The following is a 22680-nucleotide window of genomic DNA, read 5'->3' on the forward strand; positions in this document are numbered from 1 at the left end:
GTGTGTTGCACTTAAAACAAACTGACTTTCACCCAATGACTTGGACTATAAACCAGTTTCCAATCCTACAAGCATTGCTGCACTAGAAATGAAGCAACAATAACCTACCCACACTGACACCAGATAATGGAAGGTTATTTGTACTTGGTGCAAACCATTACACTGCACTTCTGGGAAATAAACACTGTATAGTGAGTAAAATCATGGCAGATTTGAGTGCATTTTTTGCCTAGCTCATTACACTTGTGTACGTACAGTAAATGATCTATAAATTACTAGAAAAAAATTCAAGGTGATCTTCTTCTTTCCTGTAGCCTAATATTTCATCAAAGTGAATACTTATATCTACTGTATGTCCTCAGTAATAAACCTATGCAGGTTTTATAAAAATAAATAATAAAAAAAATTATATATATATATATATATATATACATGTAGGATAAAAAAAAACCCTCCTATCATGTAGTATATATATAATAACCCATTTAATAGTATATATAATATATATAACCCATTATTTGGAGCTCCCCATAGATCCACTTAAGTCCCTGTTGTGTTTTAAATGAGGGGTGCGCATGTTCTAATGGTCCCTGCATAGTAGGAGGGAGACAATCACAGCCCCAAAGTCACACAAGCAAAGGCAGGCTTCAGTTCCCTGTCAGGTCAGCCTAGCTGCTGATTGGTTCCTATCCTACAGTGCAGTATGCGGAGTTCTGCTGGCCCCCCTGCACAGCCTGGGAAAGATGGCAGCAGGAAGTGGCACAGATGGGGTGGGACTAGTAGGGATTTTGCACAACAGTTCTAAGCACATTCCTTTTATATTTAGATTAGTATAATGCACTGGCACATTCTTGTTTTTTACACAATATGTCTCCTTTAATATCATCCTCAATAGGATAAATGGTATGAATGTGTGTAGCACTGTATATTATTTCCTCTCACTCACTGTCTCTGCTTCTTTATTAGAGCCTGATCTGGATGGAGATATATATATATATATATATATATATATATATATATATATATAAATACACATATCCGATAAATACAGTACTTTAGCAAATCAACTGTTCCTTAACCTAAAACATACTGGAAGGTGTTTCTGGCTAATTAGCGTACAAATTACTCATGATAATCTGAACTACCAATCAAGGTTGTATTGAGGTCCATGTATATTTGCAGGGTTACATACTAGTTGAGATTAAAATAAAGACACAAATCAATCAACATGTTGAGAATATTTTATTTTATCAGAGTACAGCAAATCTGTACTTCCCTGTAACCAGTACATACAAATAAATACAAGCACGTAGGAAGATACGTTTCTCCCTATGTACGTAGGCATCTTATGCAAAATAGCGTTCAAGTAAAATCTAAGGAAAGCAATAAATGTTTCACATTCTGAAACCTTAAAAGGGATATTCACCTTCTGACGACAGCCCCTGTCCGAAAAAAACTTCATCTTCATTTTTTTTTTTAATGTTTAGTTTTGAAGGTACAAACCGTGTAGGTGGTGGATCAGCGCTGCTAAAACTCTCTCTGTAAGGGATCACCGACACCAGGAAGTTGACACTGAACTGGTTACTGGCATGCCTTCCCCATCCTGTTTCATTTGAATATGTTTGATCCAATCAGCTGAATCCCGTCAGCCAATGGTATGAATGAAATGCAGGAGAGGGAAGGCATGCCAGTAACCAGTTCAGTGTCAACTTCCTGGCATTCCTGATCCATTGCTTCAAAACTAAACATATGAAATAATAAAGATGATTTGCAAAAATATTTTTTTTCTGACAGGGGCTCTTCAAATCCAGATATTTGTCTAAGGTGAACATCCCCTTTAAGGGAACAGTAGCACTAAAAAATGAAAGTGGTTTCAAGTAATTAAAATATAATGTACTGTTGCCCTGCTGTGGTAAAAGTTGTGTGTTTGCTTCGGAAAGACTAATATAGTTTATATAAATACCCTGCTGTGTAGCCTCAGGGGCAGCCATTAAAGCTGGGAAAGTGAAGAAAAGGCACAGGTTCCATGGCAGATAACAAATAAGCTCTATAAAATCCATGGTGTTTTACAGAGCTTATCTGCTATGTATCCTGTGCCTTTTAGCCCTATTTCAATTTAAATAGCTACCCCCCATGGCTACACAGCAGCTTTGTTTCACTAAACTATAGTAAGATTTTTGAGGCAAACCACAACTTTTACCAGTGCAGGGCAACAGTACATTATATTTTAATAACCATTTTTTGGTGTAACTGTTTCTTCAATGGACAAACTAGAATTAATTAAATAACTAGTAAATAAGCCAGCTTTGAAGAAAGACTTTGTTTTAAAGATTGTACACACAATAAGTTATTCTCTTTTATAACCAATATTTATTCCCGTCGGCATCCTTCACACTGTGTGGGCAATTAAGAGGAATGCAGCAGATTTATCACTGGTTACTAAAATATTGTACAGATTTCAGTAAGGTATGTGACACAAAAATATCATACCCCAGGTTAGGCTGCAAAAGTATTTTCCACTTATTCCAGTGGAATTCAGAATTTTCAGACAACATTCACTTAAGGGCGCTTAAATGAAACGCTTTGTGGAGACTGACATAGAATGCAATAGGCATTGTGGTACTGTTGTTTGTGGCTGCAGAACATGACCTACCAAAGCACCTGTAATAACCCTGCATCCCATAGTCCTTAGATGTTCTATAAGAAGTGAGTACGGCATTAGTACAGTGATGCCCAAGTCATATTCTCCCACTGTACATGCACAGGCAGCATCCAAATGATACCAGGGAGCAGATACCAGCACTTGGCAGCACATGAGAGGATTACTGTGGCCCTGAGTGCTGTATCTGGAGCAGTGCAAGAGCTATCTATTCCCTTATGCAGTGTGGGCTTTGTTTGCGCATCCAGTACTTAGAGCAGAGCAAACAGTAGCCCTGTACTCAATACCTGTCTTGGCAGGTGACAAGAACAGGGCACCTTTCTCCCACAGATGCTCCCTCTTGCATCTGTGGAATGTTGTGCCAGTAAAAGGCACCCATGTGGAGGCCCATTCTGAGGGAACCAAGAGCTGTCTTATGTGGCGCTGCTCTAGTGACTGCTAAAAGGTCATTTAACATAAGGAATGGAATTTAAATGATACTATATGCCTGCATAAACACAGAATTCACTGTATTTTTGTCTAACAGCATGGAAACGTAGCAAGGAAAGGAAACACTTTACTATGGAAGTCCATGTTGAAATAACAGGAGCGGGTTGTTTAGGGAAATACATGGTCACATCTCTAATTCATTACTCTGGTGTTCATCATAATTGCCAGTAGATTCTCTAGATCCTTTATCCAGGCAATGTGTCCTCTGGATCCTTAATAGCTAATTGCCTGGAATGATAAAAAAAAACCCTCTATATATACACAAACAACTATATGTATATTGCATTGTTACAGCAGACATACACTCTGCTCTAAAAACAGTAAATATACATAATAATCCTGTAAATAAGTAGACTACATGCTGCCATGCTTGTGCCTGACACAAGTGACTGTAAATGTGTCGGCACCTTTCACCATGTAAACATTTCCACTATCTTTACCTGCTGCAGCTGATCAGCGAAAAACAATGAGCCAATTCCAACCTGCATAGGACCATGGAACTCCCTCGCGCTACATAAGCCCTCCCTGCTACACAGAAATCTGATGGACCAATCCATGAGCCATACAGCAGTCACAATACTTTTCATGGAAATTACACTTACAAGTAAAAAAAACTTTAATAACACTTTCCATTATTGCATAATGGAAAGATGGTTAGAAATGTACTTTCTTCCATTAGGAATCATTTTATTTAGGGGTTGTTGGGGAGGGGGGGATTGGAATGCTGGCAGACCTCCCTGACTCCCCCAACATGGGGGAGTGACCAACATCACTTATGCTCTTGTGGCTGAATGGAAGTATATCCCATCAACAATGTTCCAATATGGATTGGTAAGTCTTTATAGAATAGTAGTGGCTGTTATAGAAGCAAAGGGCGTACCAGCCTCATATTATTACCTTTGGTTTGAAAAAGACAGGCAGGTGTCAAGATCCTTATAATACACTGTAGGGCCAAAAGAATATATATAACATATGTCTTCAATAGGCTCGGACTGGGATTCAAAATAGGCCCTGGCATCTCATGTACACAGAGGCCCAAACAGCCCCCACCAGCCCAATGGCATCTTACAGCAGCCCCTCTGTCATTTGCCTGAATCCACAGATTGTCAGTCTGGGCATCAAAGTTGTGAATATGACACACAGTACATTACACACTGTGTTAACTGATCTTCTAAATCATAATTACATTAAACCACATTTTAGTGATCTTGTCTATAAATCCTGCCCTTAATAGGTCTCTACTAAATCAAAAAGGAAGGTGGTGAACATACAGTACCCTCCACTGAACTGTGTCACGTGCCAACAGAGCAAGCCTCCAAGTTCATGTCAGAAGATGATATATTTATGCCGGCAAAAAGAAAACTAATTATACAGAAATTAACTCCCACCTTTCATGTAAGCCCATGAAATAAAATATAATATGTGTATATATTCGTGAAGGAAAGAAAAAATGGCCAAAAACAAATGGAGATATTGAGTTTAACCACTGAAGCAAGACAAAGTGCTATTTTATATGTATGAATGCAACAGCATCCTGACTGCTGGTTACTAATACAGTAGGAGATACTGTTTGTTGGGAGAAAAAGAAAGCCATTCATATATCTCACTGAAAATCAACTGTGATATTGAAATACAGGTTTCTTAGGAATATGTTTTTATTGGAACAAGAGTGTAATTAATTATACAGCACTTGATCAGGCTCAGTTGAGAGAGAGTTTATGTTTCAGGGTTCGCAGTGGGAAAATGTAAGGAAAATGAATATCTGAAAAAAATAGGAGTTATGGGCTTGTAAACCCTAACATATTTTAAAACAAAATATCCTAAGCCTGGATTTACCATTAATTATACTGGAAACAATATATAACTAGCATCAGCCCTGTAGCAAAATGTGGGACAGGTGGAAGCCCATCCTTCTGTCAGGCTACTATAGTATTTCTGCTAAACATAATTGATGTGTTTATATAGGGCACAATGAGATTTGGTATTATTGTATTTCACTGCTTTTTGGCACATGGGTTCCTGCATAACAGATACCATTCCTGTATATATGTTGGTAACTAAGCTTGCGGACTTCCATGCTGAATGCAAAGCAAGCCTACCATTAGTTAAATGTATAAATAGAGGTGGGGCAGGCAATTTCTTTCACTTTCCATTCAGAACTTCCCTTTTTGACTGGCCATCTTGGACTTCCTTGATGTCACTACACCTCTCCTCTCCCTCCTAACCATCTAATTGTGTACCAAGTGTCCACAAAATGGCGTCTGCCTGCTTGCTGTAATTGTGTAATTACACCAAACTTTATACTTGACTTTAAATCAGATAATCGAGAATGAAACGTAAGATAAGATGCAGTGCGTTGTTTTATGTTCAAAATCCTGATACTGCACGGCTCATTATTAATAATCTTACAAGCCAGCTGCAAATTGCAACTATGCAGTGAGCACTTACATCAACCGCAAACTTGCTATGCAGCATAAGGGTTTTATGTGGCTTACTCTAAGGACTTATCTACACACCCTAAAGGGCTTCTGCACTACTTCAAGTGAAAGAAGTCCTGTTTCCCCTTTTAAAGGAAATGCATTACTGTTCTCTAATTTGGGGCTTTTTTTGGCTGCCATAGTGCAGTTTTACAACATCAGCCCAAATTATTCTTTATGATAAATATGTAATTTATATGTGTGCATCCTGCCATTTCAGGTATCTTGTTGCTGCTAGGGAAATATTATTGTCTGAATGTGAAAATCCTGCTTCTAAATAACCTCATAGGTACAGAATAGGGCACCACTCACCTGATATTCTCAATAATGCTAATGTTTCTCCATATTGATCTCTGTAACTCTCCATGTTTATTACTGCTTTGTGTCTGAGCCATGGCAATATATTTTGGTTGTTCCATAAGCTGATGCCTCAAATTCTGATTGGAAACTGGCATTTGTGACCGATAATTGTCAGATTCATCTGTGGTATACATGAAAAACATATTACATAATAAAAAAAATGTAATTCTAAGATACTTTCTAATAAACCTTCATCAAATAAAATGGTTTTATACTTATTGGTAAATGTAATTACAATTAAAAGCAGCAGATTATTTATTTATGTCTACTAAATTACTTATGAAACAGGGGACCAGGGAATGTACATTAATCAATCCTCCTTTTTCTTTTGTATGCTTGTAGCTAATTTGGCCAGATCAGTGTACTTGTACATTTTATTTAGCCTTGGAGTGTTCCCACTACTCCCTTTTTTGTGTATTTATGTACTTTAGTGGAGTTACTCTGCAGGAAGAATGGCCAAAATTCCATGTGGTTTAAAAATGTCTTTAAAAAAATGGATGTTGGTCAATGGGCAGTTTTCTCCTTTACAAGCTACAAGCGGGGGAGGATGAAGCCTGTAGAACCAATGCTGTGGTCTTGGCAATCTCTCTCCTATAAAAACCAAAGTCATGGGGGGCGCTTAGCCCTGTGACTGAAACCAATGCCCAGATCAGGAGACATGTATTCCAAGGAATGCTACCATGTAGGGAGGTGCCAACCTTTGAAAAATATGACTGCAGGTAAATAGGTAGGATCACCATATGGGGTTTACCTTGATTTTATGATCATTTTGTAACTAAAAAAAAAAAATTTAAAAACCATACACTCACATAGATACTAAATCACTCATTCATTGCATTGATCAATCCTTCTCTCTCTGTTGTATGCTTATGCCTTTCTGTTCCCTGGTCAATATAACAGAAATCTGCTCCAGGCCTATTAATAAGTCGCTGAATGAGTATTTTAGGAGTCAGAAACAGTAGTGCAGGAAATACAAAAAGCTACACACATACTGCAGTGTCTACTTCAGTAGCAATCACATTCACACGCACAAAAGGACATTATTGGTTAGAATTACATTTATTTTGTTACGTAATAAAATGTTTTTCGGATGAAGTCATTAGATATAAAAATTGCAAAATATAGCAAAACTCAGTTGTCCTGAGGTTTGTTTAATAAGTTGTTTCAGGAGTTGTTTCAGGAGCTGATCAGAAGTTAAGCTTAGGGGTCGTCACAAATTATCAAGCAGAAAATGAGGTTGGTCTGTCATATAAGCTGATGCCACAGGGCTGATTATTAAATTGCCATGCTAATTGCACTGGTTTCAGAGCTGCCATGTAATGGGAATTTGAATAAATCACTAACCAGCCTTATATTGTGACATTTATATTTATATCAACTGTCAACAACATTTCAAAACATAATGTGCAGCCTAGCCTTACATCTTGGTTAAATCTTTAGTTTTCCTTTTAATTAAATATCTAAACAAGAAGTGCTTAGTTCCTCACATCACACATAATATGATATACTATACCTACAGAATCTCTCTGAAATATGATTGTTCCCCAGACAAGATGTCACAAAAACTTGTTTATCATGTCAGGTACTGACTAGTTTAACTCCATAATCAATGCCTCTCCCAGTGTCATACACCTCACCAAATACTACAGAGTTTAATATTTTTTATTAGCTGTTCACATGTATAGTATTTATTCAAGGCTTCCCTAGATCTGCACCCATACTCTGCAATGTCCTATCACATTTAATCACAATTTTGTACGCTGATAATCATAGTGTTGCACAGTGAATGCCTTGTTAGCATATGTAAAATGTCTCACATAAGTGTGGCAAATGTGACTGTCCAGTCATGTTCTCTCCACTTTTTTTCTTCTTGCTAAGTTTCGATGCCTTCCAGTTTAGTAAGAACTGCCGCGCCATCTCTTTAATTTCTTTTCCATCAAGAATTTCTAATCAAAAGAGGTAAATTATTAATGTGTACAGCATTTCTGACAAACTTATTTCAGAAAGAAAAGACACATTCTCATGTACAATGCTCAACCCCCACATCCCCCCATTATGGAACCTTCATTGATTTACAGGTTTGGAACAAAATAACAGTTTAACAGACAAGGGGGGCCCCCAACACCACAGTATAAAGTAAAAGGCTAGTGGGAATGTGCCAAACACAGTTTTAAGGGTAAGTTATTATCTATTCTTCTCAGGGACAAAGAAGAACACCCCATTTACCACTGAACATGAATATAAAATGTCTAATTCCAAAAAAAAAATGAAACTGGCACTTACCTAATGTCTTTGAGATGATTATAACTTTGTCTCTATATTTTGGTTTCAAGCAAACTGAATTACCACTGAGATCCATTCTCCACAGCTTGGTCCATTTGCTCAGAACTAATTCCAAATCCTGCAAACATACACATTTTTTTATTATTATTCCAAGGAAAAAAATGACATTAAGGTGAAGGCTCTTCATTCATTCTGGTTACTGGGAGCCTGCAAGAGTATGCGCAATTGAGGCTGCTCCCGGACTACAACTATGTATTCTGCAGCAAGTTCTATGCCAACAAATTCCAAAAAGGGGATCTGAACTGACAATATTGTGCCTGTAAACTCCACTGCACATCTCTGCATGTAGGTGACAGATTTACAAGCAGGAACATGTTTCAAAGAAACTGTGCAGAGTGAAAGCAGGGAGGGAGGCGACTTGAGGGGGCTGGGGTTTAGATGGGGGTTTAGTTCTCCTTTAAGGGCTCTGGCACACGGGGAGATTAGTCGCCCGCGACAAATCTCCCTGTTCGTGTGCGACTAATCTCCCCGAAATGCCATCCCACCGGCGGAAAATGTAAATTGCCGGTGGGATGGCATGCGCGGCGGCTCGATTTCACTGAAATCGCGCTGCGTATGCCATCCCACCAGCGATTTACATTTTCGCTGGTGGGATGGCATTTCGGGGAGATTAGTTGCGGGTGACTAATCTCCCCGTGTGCCAGAGCCCTAAAAGGCTGTTATCACACATTGCGTAAACACTGGTGGAGATAAATTTGGGCTCCTCTGCCTTATTTGTTTGCACAACAAAAGGACTATAATCCACCTGTCACTGCGTACACAGTGGATGATTTCAGACTGAAAATGTGTGTTTATGGCAGCAGAAAAACCCCCACACCGTGCTCCACTAGCCTAAAGGCCTGCAAGGGAAGCCTGAAATGGGAAGGTTAGCAGGCAATCATATGTAATGTCACTTTTGGCACTCCAGCAGTCTTATTTAATCTAGTATGCAAGTCTGAATTGTTTCCAGCGCTGTCTCTATATACAAATCCCAAGTTTTATTTAATCTGGTTGCTGGCAAAGGGAAGGAAGCAGCTAGCTAGCCCCTCTGACAGTGTGCTTGCTAAACATGTTGTACTGCCTGGATCCAGTAAATTAAAAAAGTTTCAGTTAACGGTATGCACAGCAAAGTTTCATAAATATTATTGCTCACATGACTCCACAGACAGCAAGCATATTTCGGGCCACCTCAGTTTGACAATTTAGAACTATGGCACTAGTATGAATTCCCAGCATTTTTAACTTTCCCCCCATTTATCAAAACTTTCCCTACTGGAATATTTGTGAATAAATGCATTGCCTTAAGCAGATCCTAGTGACATCAGATTTGGGAATCATTTGGGAATGCCAAAGCGAGCATTTCCAATGATCCCTGGCTGACATTGCTTCATGCTTCTTCACAAATGAATAATGTAATGGAAAGCTGGAATTAAAGCCTCTAAATAAGCAATTTATTATATGCTAGAAACTACCCCCGTCAGTTGTGCTATTGGGTTTATAAAAAATATATTCCCGAGTGCAATAAAACATTACATTATTATTTTTGAACTCATTGTTTGTACTTTATGGCGTGTAAAGAAGAATCACAAGTCAATTGTGTTTATTTTTATGAGATTTAGATTTATAATGTTCATCAAGGAAAGCAGAAAATGATACATTACAACGAAATGCACAATTTGTAGCAGCAGTCTTTGATAAATATATTACTACTTTCAAGCATTTTTTTTTGCCAACTGCTACTCAGTTGATAAATGACCCAGAACATTCTGGTCCTATTGTATGTTTATGTTAGAATACACTAATTCTGTGGTGAAATATGATTACCTCTTTGGATACGCTCTACTTGTTTATTGCCTTCCTGTCTCTAATAAAGTGCGTTCATTTCCAGATTTCCAATAACACTTGCTAAAGGGAGCAGTTACTTTGGAAGGTGTCTCTATTTGATAAATGATCACGTCAGGCTATCATTTAGAGGTTACTGATTTGTCCTGAAAACAAATCAAAATGAACACACAAGGGATAAAGCACTGGCATTAGCCTTCTATACCATTAATGCTGCTCATTTATGAACCTGTATTTGAACTGTGTGGCATCATTATTACTGGGAATGTCTGCCTCGAGTACTTCACTTTGACTTAAGCAATTTGTCACTTGCTTGACTATCTGTCATAATCTCTGTGGGAAAAGACAAAATCAATATCGGTGTCCTGGGCCTTGACTAGGTCATGAACAAAATGAATCCATCTTTTTGGTTCTGTTTTTCTAATAATCAATGCTGTGCAGAAGTTGCATACATTAATGGCACGTTGAATTAGAAATGTCAAGGGAGTATTTAAACCATATCACGTCAATCAAACCATGGATATATGCCAAGAACTCCAAAGTTAAAGGGAAACTCAGAGTTCCTGTATTACTGTTCAGTTCAAATGTGTTGCTGCAGGATTGTATTAGTACTAGTCAAATGAGATGTACATTTTGCATTTATTTAAGGGAACAGACACAGCTACAGTACAAATACCAACCCATGTTAGTCACTAGTAGCTTCTCATCACTGGAACTAAGTCAGATAAAAATGTTTAAAATGCAAAATGTGCATTATGTGGCAGAGGGCTGGAGAAGATGGTTTTTGTATTTTTTTCAAGAATACAGGTATGGGAATACCCAGGACCTGGTGTTTTCTGGATTAAGGGTTGTAAATCATTTAAACATGAAATAAAGCCAACAGGATTGTTTTGCATGCAATAAGAATTAATTATATCTTAGTTGGGATCAAGTACAAACTACTGTTTTATTATTACAGAGAAAAAGGAAAAATTTAAAAATGTAATATTTAAAAAATATTTAATAATTTAAATTATTTTATTTAACTAGAGTCTATGGGAGGTGGCCTTCCTGTAATTCAGAGTTCTGCATAACATGATTTCAGATAATGGATACTATACTGTAGCTGTATACACATATTTTTAAATGGGACAGAATGAAAGAGGATTACTAATATTCATTAAGAAACCTACGCTAAGCAGCCACATAGTCCATCCTCCCACAGCCTCTTCAGCAATTAGAGGTCTACCCAAATTGAAGCCCTTAGGTTATAATGCCAACTCGTTTTTATTGCCACCAGTCTACTTGAAGGTTCAATTTATTATTTTACTATAATTAACTCCCCAGTCATGTAGCATATTAGATACTTTTTTCACTACATAGACTGCTATAATAAAAACATGCATGATGGGAAATTAAAAACCTCCAGACATGATTTTCTGATCCAAATTCTGTGGAGCCAGAGGGTTAGAACAAAATCATTAAGAATGACACAGGGCAATTAACTTATAACTATAACATACTATATTTATTTATAATTTTTCTTTCTCACTGAATCAGAAGTTTGTTGTAATTAGGTAGGTCAGTAAACCCACTGGTTGACAGGCGTATTTAGTACCTTGACAGTGTAGTATACCTTGCTGGTGTCCTAGCAGGTTGAGGAAGGAACACAGAACTAGTTTCTTCAGATTTCTATAGAGACAATAGTGCACCTTTATTAACATAGGTGCAGATTTGCACATGTGCATTAACCTAGACATAACATAAGAGGCCTCAGAAGCTCAGAAAGAGCCCTCAACAAAAGTCTTGTGTTGTTGCCCATGGAGATATCTGCTGAACACTGCCAGATGGCGAGGCCTGGAGTGCAACTACACAGAAGGATTCTATCCTGTTTCCAGAAAAACTGCTAGAAGTCCAGAATATAACTGCTGCCTATGTGGAGAGAGTCAGCACTGCAGAGCTGCATGTAAACTCCAGTGTCCAGGCCCCTGTGAGCACCTTGATAAGTGAACCACCAAGGGGAAGATATTGGCAAAGGTATAGGTGTGTGGGTCCTGTGTAAGGGCAGGTCTTGTATGTGTGGCTGCTACATGTGGGCAGCTACTAATACCATGGACCATAGGTAGAACTACCTAGGGTAAAATAGTTCTTTGGAAGGCACATATTGCAAGAAACTGAACTGTGCCTTTGTTCATTTCATCCAGTAAACTGTGGGACTGTTTTGTTCAAAGTACTGTACTAGTTAAACAGCTTGTATTCCTGCTAGTTAGTGAGATAGTCCATAACATGTTCCCATTGCAGGAGTGTTCAATTTTATTAAATGCCTGTTAATATATAAAGATTATTATGGCTGAAAATCCCTGTGCATTTTATTTTGCAGTGGTACCTCGAGTCTATCCCTGAGTGTCCATTAGGTGGAGGTACTGCGCTATAATATCCCACTGACACTGAAAATGACAGTCATAAAGCATTAAATGGATACAGCACTGGAATTTTATACTGGTAGCAAGATGCAGGGCACAGATTGCACTGACCGGTGTTTTGAATGTAAATTCTAATTTCTTTATCCAAGAGACAGGAAGAGATAAAGAGAGTGAGAAAGTGAGTGTGTGTGTGTCCGTATGAAAGAGAGAGAGAAACTTTCAATATGCATTTACCTTAATTTCTTTAATTTGGTTGTCAGCAGCCACAAACTGTGTTAAATTCACCAATATAGCTAAGTCATTTAGCTCGTCGATATTGTTATTGCTGATGTTCAACACTGAAAGAGATAGCTGTAGGAATAAAAATGTATAATTATTTATTTGCTGGTAAATAGTTTCTAAACATTTTGTGCTCTTTTAATTTAGAGGCCTTTCGTGGAGGAGACTTATAGTTTACCTAGGAAAATTGGGTAATTTTTCAGGGCAACCTAAGCTTTCTAAATATGCTGGTATTTTTGCATAATTCCAATTCTGTAACAAGATATTGCCTTTAAAACACATAAATGAAAAAAAAATCATATTTTCCATAATACAGACACATAACAAGATATGTTTTGATTTGGATAGCCCCATATCTACTGAATATGCCAATACAAAATCTGTACAGTTGTATAGAAATTTCTGACTATGGGTCAAAAACTCCCAGCACCACAGTACTAAAATTTCAAAACACAGCTCCAGAAATCAGCATTCATTAGATTTCAAGGCCAAGGCCAGTAGGACTACTACAGGAAACATTTTTGGAAAGTACACATTCTGACGAATTCAAATTGGGTAAATATGTCTTTCTACTCCAAACTATCCAACTGCAATACTTTCATATATTTTGTGGTTTTTAAAACAAATTCTGAAAATTTGAGATATATCACCTCAAAGCTTCTACTTTGCAGCATTCTCTCTCCCACATATCATTAGGTACCAAGATAAAATATGTATGCCAGGGGTCTACTGAAATGTTTGATTTTGGGTATACCTCAGAAAGCCATATATTTTTGGAAAGTACACATTCTGGCAAATCCAACATGGGTAAATATGTCTTTCTACTCCAGGATGCAGGACTAAAAATGCAATAAAATCAAATTGTACAAATCAATGAAATAACAAAATAACTCATCCTAATTAGTGGTCAAAACGTTGATGAACGTATCTACCATTTTTTAAAGCCTTTTTTCTGCCAGCATGTAGGAGCTACATGCGTGGCAGGCAAAGGGTTAATGGACCTGCTGAATGAATGAATGTGCTGAAAAATGTGCCCTCGGCTTATACTCGAGTCCCAGACCCCATGCTAGCAAATCCTGCTGCCCCCGCCAACCCTATAGCGATTCCCGCAGCCCCCACCATCTCTATAGCCCACACGCACAGCACAGACAGTCTCTCAAAACGAAACAAGTCAGTCTTACACAGTGGCGATTTAAAGTTCCTTCAGTCCCCGGTTAATGTCGCTCTCAGCATGCCGATAGATAGACAGTATCCGTGTCCGTGTGGAAGACATGACAACCTGAAGGGGCGCGTGACGTCACTTCCGCCCCAGGCGCCACTGTGGAACGCACCAACAGGTAGCAGGCTATTGTAGAAGGTCTTGTGTTCCTATCGCAGCGCTACACTTCTGTGGGAAGCCGACATTGGCATGCTGAGAGCGACATTATCCGGGACTGAAGGAACTTTAAATCTCCACTGTGTAAGACTGACTTGTTTAGTTTTGAGAGACTGTCTGTGCTGTGCTTGTGGGCTATAGAGATGGTGGGGGCTGCGGGAATCGCTATAGGGTTGGCGGGGGCAGTATATAACTGTTCTCATTACTTTACATGTGACATATTACATACATTACATATATATAATACTGTAGTATATATTTCCTATAGATCCTAATTATAGTTAATCATAATTGACTGAAGTTAAACACATATCATTTGTTTAACTTCAGTCAATCAATAATTACATATAATTAGTACTTAAGTACAGTATTTCCCATTATTAGCAATACTGATCAGGTTTCAGCTGGATCGGCTTATACTCGAGTATATACGGTACTTACACGAAGGAAGTGAAGTGTCCGTGGATCAAACAGTAACTTCTCTCCAGGAGGAAGTCGTTGATTTTCAATGTGCAACTCACGCAGTTCTCCCAGCCCTTCTAAACCCTCAACAACTGTGAGGCAGTTTCCTCCCAAATACCTACAAAACATACATCAAAATGGGTTATTTGCAAACAAAACCCTGTTCTTTAAAAAAAAAAAAAAAAAAGTTTTCAGATTTTTAAAGGATTAATAAAACTTTAGAAAAAGTTAACACACACAGGTTTTTTGTTTTGTAAAGTTTTGTATTTTATGAATTTTTTTTTTTATAAGTTTTTATTTAAGGTTTATTAAGGCACTACATATATACAAAGAGCTTATAGAAATTCTCGGAGCAGTCTTATCACAGCAATAAAATACAGTCACAGTTACTATAAGTAATGAAAACAAATTAACTTACAGTTTTTCAAGTCTTTTCAGACCACTGAGATTTTCAATGCAGGAGATGCAATTATTCTGAAGATACAGATGTGTAAGGTTTGATCCCAGATTTTTGATCTGATTAATATGATTGTCATAAAGATACAAGACAGTAAGGTTTCTGCACATTGTTAAGTCTTCCTAAACAAAACAAAAAAACAATATTAACCCACAGCAATTCTGTCTCTTCCAAACTTTGTGCAAAGGTATTATTGTGTTTAAAAACCAAAAGGCCTTTCTCAGACAACAAGTAGGAAGCAAGGAATTACCAAATATGCTATTGTATGTGATAAAAATTAAGGTTTGCATTAAATACAATGAAGTGCTCTTGCCAAAACCATTAAAAATAAACACAGAACACTACTCCTTTTCCACCAAATGTTCCAGTTGTCATTAGACATTTAGACAACTCCATTAACACATCTCCAATGCCCTGGAATCCGTTGGCAGACACCTTTGCACCACTGCCAGTTGCTGATGTTTGGCATTGCCCATGGCATTTTTAGGCTTGGGTTGCCACTGCTTCCAGATCAGGTTGAAACTTGCCATTGAGTGTTCCAACTGAGAATTTCAGATCTAAAAAGAGTCTTTGGACCATCTGTGTTTCTGGGAGAGCCCTCCTGTCACTGTTAGTGTATGCTTGTATAAAGCAAGCAGTGATGGGTCATTCATGTGTATGATGCGTATATGAGGTGAAATACTGACTTGCGTTTACAGTTTATGTTTTGTAATATTTTTTACCAAAAAAAAAAGGTTTTAAAACAAGAGTAATACAGTTCAGTTGTTTATTTAAATTACACAATAGACTTAAAAATGTAAAAGTTCATGATATTAATGGTATGGGATCTGTTATCCGGAAACCTGTTATCTGGAAAACCTTCCAAATTATTATTATTTGCCATAGACTCCATTTTAATTAAATAATTCAAAGCTTAAAAGTGATTGCCTTTTTCTCTGTAATAATAAAACAGTACCTTGTACCTTACTGGTGGCAAAACAATCCTATTGGATTTATTTAAAGGAGAAAGAAAAGTAAAAACTAAGTAAGCTTTATCAGAAAGGTCTATGTAAATACAGCCATAAACACTCACAGAAACGCTGCACTGACTTCTCTGTCAAAGGATTTGTTATGTCTGTTTTCCTCTGCACAGAAAAGCAGCTCTTTGCTCTCTCCCCCCTCCCTCAAGAATGCTACGAACTCACTCCCCCCTTAGGAATGTGGATCTGAGCCAATCAGCAGGAAGATTCCTCATAGTCTAACCAACTGAGCATGTACACCAGGCTTGCTCTTGGTGCAGGAGTGAGGCATTAAGGGAACTTTCTTTACACAGCTCAGCGTTTTTTCTTCCTGTTTGGCTTCTGATCATCTGAACGGGAGAAATATGGGGAGACTTAAGGGCACTATTGAGAGAACTGAAGGTATGCCTGCAGCTTGGGATTAACTCTTTATTAGCCTTTCCTTCTCCTTTAAATGATTTTTTAGTAGTCTTAAAGTATGAAGATCTAAATGATGGAAAGACCCCATATCTGGAAAAACCCAGGTTACGAGCATTCTGGAAACAGGTCCCATACCTGTATCCCCTTTATATTGTTGAAATGAAGATGAAATATCTGTATGTTTAAAATGTAAATATTATGGTCAGTGACCTAATTATTAGTTATGTTCATGTGTTATAATTAAAAAAAATATATAAACAACAATAGAGTAATGAGTGAAAATTGTATACTTTTTGCTAGCTAACTGACTTTCTATTAACAGTTGCATACATTTTAATAGACTAGAACTGTCTCCACTAAAATGTTTATTTTAGATTATAAGCTCTAACTAGCAGGGCATTCTTTATCTCTATTAGTCAGTACTTAGTGTGCTTGAGATATTATACATATATATATATATATATATATATATATATATATATATATATATATATATATACAGCCATATACTGTACTGTGCTGTGAAATAAGTTGGAGGTTTATAAATGCTTGCTAAATACATACATTCAGCTTTTTAGGGAAGGTTGTCAGAAGACATTCATGAAAAATTAGCCTTAATGTTAGAAGATACATACTACAATGTAAACATTACATGGCTAGACACTGAACATTTCATTAAGCTTTACCATAAAATTATACCAAGGAAATAATACAAGACAATAAATTACAAAAAGAGTTACATGAGTTAAAAGTTAAGGAAAGGGTTGTATAACAATTGAATATAGTTTAATACCACTACTTTATAAATAAAATATTTGCAATGCAAATAGCAATAAAAGACTTTAAACTCACCTTAAATATTAAGAATATAATGTGTAAAAAGAGCCCAGTAATTTCGGCATATTGCCAGTAACAAAAGGAATTGCTGAGAGGGGTGAACCATAGCATGTTACAACAGCACATTTATAAGTGGAGGTGTCAATTGTATTAGTAAAACTTATGAATGTTAAAGCATCACAGTAATTTATTTTGAAAGCAGAGTGAAAGGTGAAGTGACTTGGGACCCAAACCCCAGCATACAAATAACAATTATAGAGCTATATTTCTCACCTAATTGTTCTATATTTAACTGGTTACAATAAACAAGCTAGTCTTATAGTAAACGTAAAAAAAACCCCTGAAATAAAGGATTTTGAATTAAGTATGTAAACTTTAAGTACAGTAATGGGATTTGTTATCTGGAAACCCATTATCCAAAAAGCTCCCATTGACTTCATTTATCAAACATACATTTTTAAAAATGATTTCCTTTTTCTCTGTAATAATAAATCAGTATCTTGTATTTAATGGTAACTAAGCTGCAGGAATCCTTAATAGAGCCAAAACATTCATTTTGGGTTTATTTCATGGTTGAATTATTTTTTAGTAGACTTAAGGCATGGAGATCCAAGTTCCCCTTTCCAGAAAACCCAGGTTACAAGCACTATGTATAACTGGACCCATACCTGTACTGTATAATGCTAAGTGCAACCAAAAGCAAGAAATAAGTCACTATCTAATAAACATAAGACAGCCAGGGCACTTCAGGTCTTAACAGAAAAGTTAAAGAAAATTCTGAGAAAATTTTTAAAGGAAAATAATAGTAATAATGTCTTGATATAATTTTTCTTGCAATTTCTTGAAAATGTCCAAAATCATGTGCCAAACACATTTTACAATATATATTTAGTCAAAATCAAAGAGCATTTTTATAAGAAAAGGGTGTGATGGGTGGATCCGCCCAAAACCTGGTGTTGGGTGAGTTAAGACTGCATGAACAGTGGGTCGTGGATGCGTGGCGGGAAGGTCAAGTCCCTGTAACCTTCCCTGCCCTGTTTCAAGCTATGCTTGTGATGGGCGAAACTGTGTGTTGTTATGATTTATATACATCAAGGAACCCCAACCTTTCTTACTCGTGAGCCACAGTCAAATGTAAAAAGACTTGTAGAGCAACACAAGCATCATACAAGTTTATGGAGGTGCCAAATAAGGGCTAAGCTTGGCTATTAGGCAGCCTCTATGCACACTATTTATTTGGTAGGAAATCTTGTTTTTATTCAACAAGTCAGAAATTCAAAAATAACTACCTGGTTTGGGGGCACTGAGAGCAACATCCAAGGGGTTGGTGAGCAACATTGCAGTTCACAATACTATTAGTTTGTGCCAGCATGGTTTTATGCGTAACAGATCTTGCCAGACTAATTTAGTCGCCTTTTATGAGGAGGTGAGCAGGAACCTTGATGCTGGAATGGCAGTTGATGTCATCTACTTGGACTTTGCTAAAGCGTTTGATACAGTACCTCACAGAAGGTTAATGATCAAATTAAGGAATATTGGCCTAGAACATAATATTTGTAATTGGATAGAGAACTGGCTGAAGGATAGAGTACAAAGAGTGGTTGTAAATGGAACATTTTCTAATTGGACCAGTGTGGTTAGTGGAGTACCGCAGGGGTCAGTCCTTGGGCCTTTGCTTTTTAACTTGTTTATTAATGACCTGGAGGTGGGCATAGACAGTACTGTTTCTATTTTTGCTGATGACACTAAATTGTGCAAAACTATAAGTTCCATGCAGGATGCTGCCGCTTTGCAGAGCGATTTGACAAAATTAGATAACTGGGCAGCAAACTGGAAAATGAGGTTCAATGTTGATAAGTGCAAAGTTATGCACTTTGGTAGAAATAATATAAACGCAAACTATCTACTGAATGGTAGTGTGTTGGGGGTTTCCTTAATGGAGAAGGATCTAGGGGTTTTTGTTGATAACAAGTTGTCTAATGCCAGGCAGTGTCATTCTGTGGCTACTAAAGCAAATAAAGTTCTGTCTTGTATAAAAAAGGGCATTGACTCAAGGGATGAAAACATAATTTTGCCCCTTTATAGGTCCCTGGTAAGGCCTCACCTTGAGTATGCGGTGCAGTTTTGGGCTCCAGTCCTTAAGAAGGATATTAATGAGCTGGAGAGAGTGCAGAGACGTGCAACTAAACTGGTTAAGGGGATGGAAGATTTAAACTATGAGGTGAGACTGTCGAGGTTGGGGTTGTTTTCTCTGGAAAAGAGCCGCTTGCGAGGGGACATGATTACTCTGTACAAGTACATTAGAGGGGATTATAGGCAGTTGGGGGATGTTCTTTTTTCCCATAAAAACAATCAGCGCACCAGAGGTCACCCCTTTAGATTAGAGGAAAGGAGCTTCCATTTGAAGCAGCGTAGGTGGTTTTTCACGGTGAGGGCAGTGAGGTTATGGAATGCCCTTCCTAGTGATGTGGTAATGGCAGATTCTGTTAATGCCTTTAAGAGGGGCCTGGATGAGTTCTTGATCAATCAGAATATCCAAGGCTATTGTGATACTAATATCTACAGTTAGTACTAGTGGTTGTATTTATAGTTTATGTATGTGAGTGTATAGATTGGTAGGTGTGGGTTAGGTGTGCTGGGTTTACTTGGATGGGTTGAACTTGATGGACACTGGTCTTTTTTCAACCCTATGTAACTATGTAACTATGTAACTATGTTGCTCACGAGCCACTGGTTGGGGATCACTGATATACATGCACCTATCCGGCCCCCTCTGGTAACATCAGAGATGGGTAGGTTGAGTATATAAATCATTGTAGCGCAGTTTTGGTTTGGTAAATGTGGGTAAAGCATCACTCTCTATCGATTTGACATAACACACGCTGATTTTGCTGGAAAAGTAGAATAAATATGAAAGCAGAGCTGAGGCACAAACTCAATCACACATTAATACTGCTTGCATATAAGCTGACTGGGGAAAGTAGAGGACAGATGGAAACCTGGTACCTAGGGCAGTGCCAGATATAAATACAGCCCTGAGTACTCATTTGATATAACAGATCATACAGTTTTCATCATTATTATTTTAATATTATTAACATTTATCTATAAAGCGCCAATATATTCCTCAGTGCTATAAAATAAATGGGTGTAAATACAAAAAACAACAAATAACTGATACAAGAGGTAAGTCATGCCTGTGCTTTCATATGATTTGAGCCAACATAATAAACAGGTTCAAAATCTTAAAAAAAGACCAATGCATACTTACAACTTCATCTATATTTTTATTTGAAAAATTCAAGTGTGTTATTCTTCTCAAATGCTGAGCGAGAGGTTCATCTTTCCGGTTCCTGAGTATGTTACTGTTTTTCATGATCAGATCCACGGTTAGACGCACCATTGCTGTACAGGGTGCTTAGCAAAATACTCCCTCATAAAGCTGATTGGCTCATTATTCCCCTACAAAGTATATGTAAAAGCAAAGCAAGAATTACAAAAAGAATCTACATTTCCATCATGTAAACAATTTAATTGTCAAAAGTCCACACAACAGTATGGTCAGACTTTTGGGATATCCATCCCAGTTGTGGGCCAACAAAACACACAGCAAACAGGGTTTCTGCTCAGTGTTAAAAAACTATCCACTGCTGCGTTCTTGAGCTATAAATACAGATATGGGATCCATTATCCGGAAACCCGTTATCCAGAAAGTTCCGAATTACAGAAAAGCCCATCTCCCATAAACTCCATTATAAGCAAATAATTCTAATTTTTAAAGATGCTTTCCTTTTTCTCTGTAATAATAAAACAGTACCATGTACTTGATCCCAACTAAGATATAACTGATCCTTATTGGGGGCAAAGCAATCCTATTGGGTTTATTTAATGTTTAAATAATCTTTTAGTAAACTTATGGTATGGAGATCCAAATTACGGAAAGATCCCTTATCCGTGGAAAACCCCAGGTCCTGAGCATTCTGGATAATGGGTCCATACCTTGTACCATGCTAGCAGGGGTATTTACAAATGTTTTACCAGCCCCCCGTAAGCAAGAAATTGAGCAAAGCTCTCCATCTGCAATTACTGTATATACTTGAGTATAAGCCTAGTTTTTCAGCACCCAAAATGTGCTGAAAAAGTCACCCTCGGCTTATACTCGAGTCGGGTCCCATGTGTCCCTTCAGACTAGCACCCTCTGTCCTTGTGTGCAAATTAGGCCTCCCGCAACCAGACCCTCCAGTGCCCTGGCCCGCTCCCAGTTGCAATACTTATTTCCCCTTACGTGTCCTCCGGGATCAGGACTGCCGCCAGTTTGCCAATGCACAATAGCATGGGGTAGTACTCATATTGTTTTTGTTGACCCTCTTCTCCCTCTTACAGAGCTAGTTTACTGTTTTTCTTTGAAATAAATATTAAAAACATATACCCCACTGATGCCTCAATTATTGTAATTTAATTGGTATTTATTGCAGTAGCGGCTGCATTTCCCACCCTAGGCTTATACTCGAGTCAATAAGTTTTTCCAGTTTTCTTAGGTAAAATTAGGTACCTCGGCTTATATTTGGATCGGCTTATATTCGAGTATATACGGTACCCTAAATGTTGTAGGCAGTCACACACAGTTTGTAATAACAAAGCCACCTTTACATTAAGGGTAGTTTTTTTCCACTGATGGAGAAACCACTCACCATCCCATTATACATCCTACAGACAGGCAGCGTGAAACACTAATGCATGACTGAATTGTACAGCCGCACAAAAGCCATTGAAATATGGCACTCTTTAGCTGCTCTATAGCCAGAAATGAGTTGCACAGGCACACTGAAGCTGGTAAGGGTACAACTACTACACCAGCAATACCGAAGCTTTTGTATAACTACATCTCCCACAGCAAACCACACTGGTAAATAAAAGGTACTCTGAGCTGCAAGGCTGATTTTAGATAATACTTTAAGGAGTAAAACAGGGATGTCCATCCTACAACCTTCCTGCTGTTGCCTACCTACCTACCTACCTACCTACCTACATGTACCCCAGGCTGGGAAGTTTAACTGCAGCAAGAGGGGAGCTGTAGGACTGATACACCTGAGATATATGCAGAACATACTGTCCTTTGTACCTTTATCAGCATTTCATTTCCCTCTATTTTAGTGACTTTATTCACTCACCTCTGGTTACAGACAGACAGGGCTCCATAGCTACATTCTCCCTCACCATTGTCGCCCCCACTTAGTCAGTGTATTGCGCGTTGCCTTGGAAACGGAAACAGCGTGCGCGCTCCCGTTTGTTAGTGACGCA

General features: G+C 37.8%; 1 protein-coding gene across 2 annotated transcripts; it reads right to left on the reverse strand.

The window, feature by feature from the left end:
- Positions 1-2082: 2082 nt before the first annotated feature.
- ppp1r42 (protein phosphatase 1 regulatory subunit 42) lies at positions 2083-22679 on the reverse strand. Of its 2 annotated transcripts, XM_012964715.3 has the most exons (9): positions 22551-22679; positions 20651-20841; positions 15086-15246; positions 14647-14785; positions 12786-12902; positions 8269-8386; positions 7803-7931; positions 5938-6106; positions 2083-3376 (listed from the first exon to the last, which is right to left on the reverse strand). In XM_012964715.3, exons 2-9 carry the CDS (start codon positions 20780-20782, stop codon positions 3334-3336), a joined length of 1008 nt encoding a protein of 335 aa, XP_012820169.1. In that variant the 5' UTR covers positions 20783-20841; positions 22551-22679; the 3' UTR covers positions 2083-3333. The 2 variants fall into 2 exon arrangements, with proteins under 2 accessions (XP_012820169.1, NP_001016643.1); NM_001016643.2 differs by lacking the exons at positions 2083-3376; positions 5938-6106 and having other exon boundaries at positions 7026-7931; positions 22551-22604.
- Position 22680: the final 1 nt, after the last annotated feature.

This window comes from Xenopus tropicalis, chromosome 6 (genome assembly GCF_000004195.4).
Source record: "Xenopus tropicalis strain Nigerian chromosome 6, UCB_Xtro_10.0, whole genome shotgun sequence".
NCBI classification, from domain to species: Eukaryota; Metazoa; Chordata; class Amphibia; order Anura; family Pipidae; genus Xenopus; species Xenopus tropicalis.

What these genes read in the sequence shown, in the direction of transcription:
- ppp1r42 (XM_012964715.3), bottom strand. Translation starts at nt 20,782, where the DNA reads ATGGTGCGTCTAACCGTGGATCTGATCATGAAAAACAGTAACATACTC. An exon ending in ATAAAAATATAGATGAAGTT is followed by an intron (nt 15,247 to 20,650) that starts GTAAGTATGCAT and finishes TGTTTTGTTTAG; the next exon opens with GAAGACTTAACAATGTGCAG. An exon ending in GTCACATTTGCCACACTTAT is followed by an intron (nt 6,107 to 7,802) that starts GTGAGACATTTT and finishes TGTATACCACAG; the next exon opens with ATGAATCTGACAATTATCGG.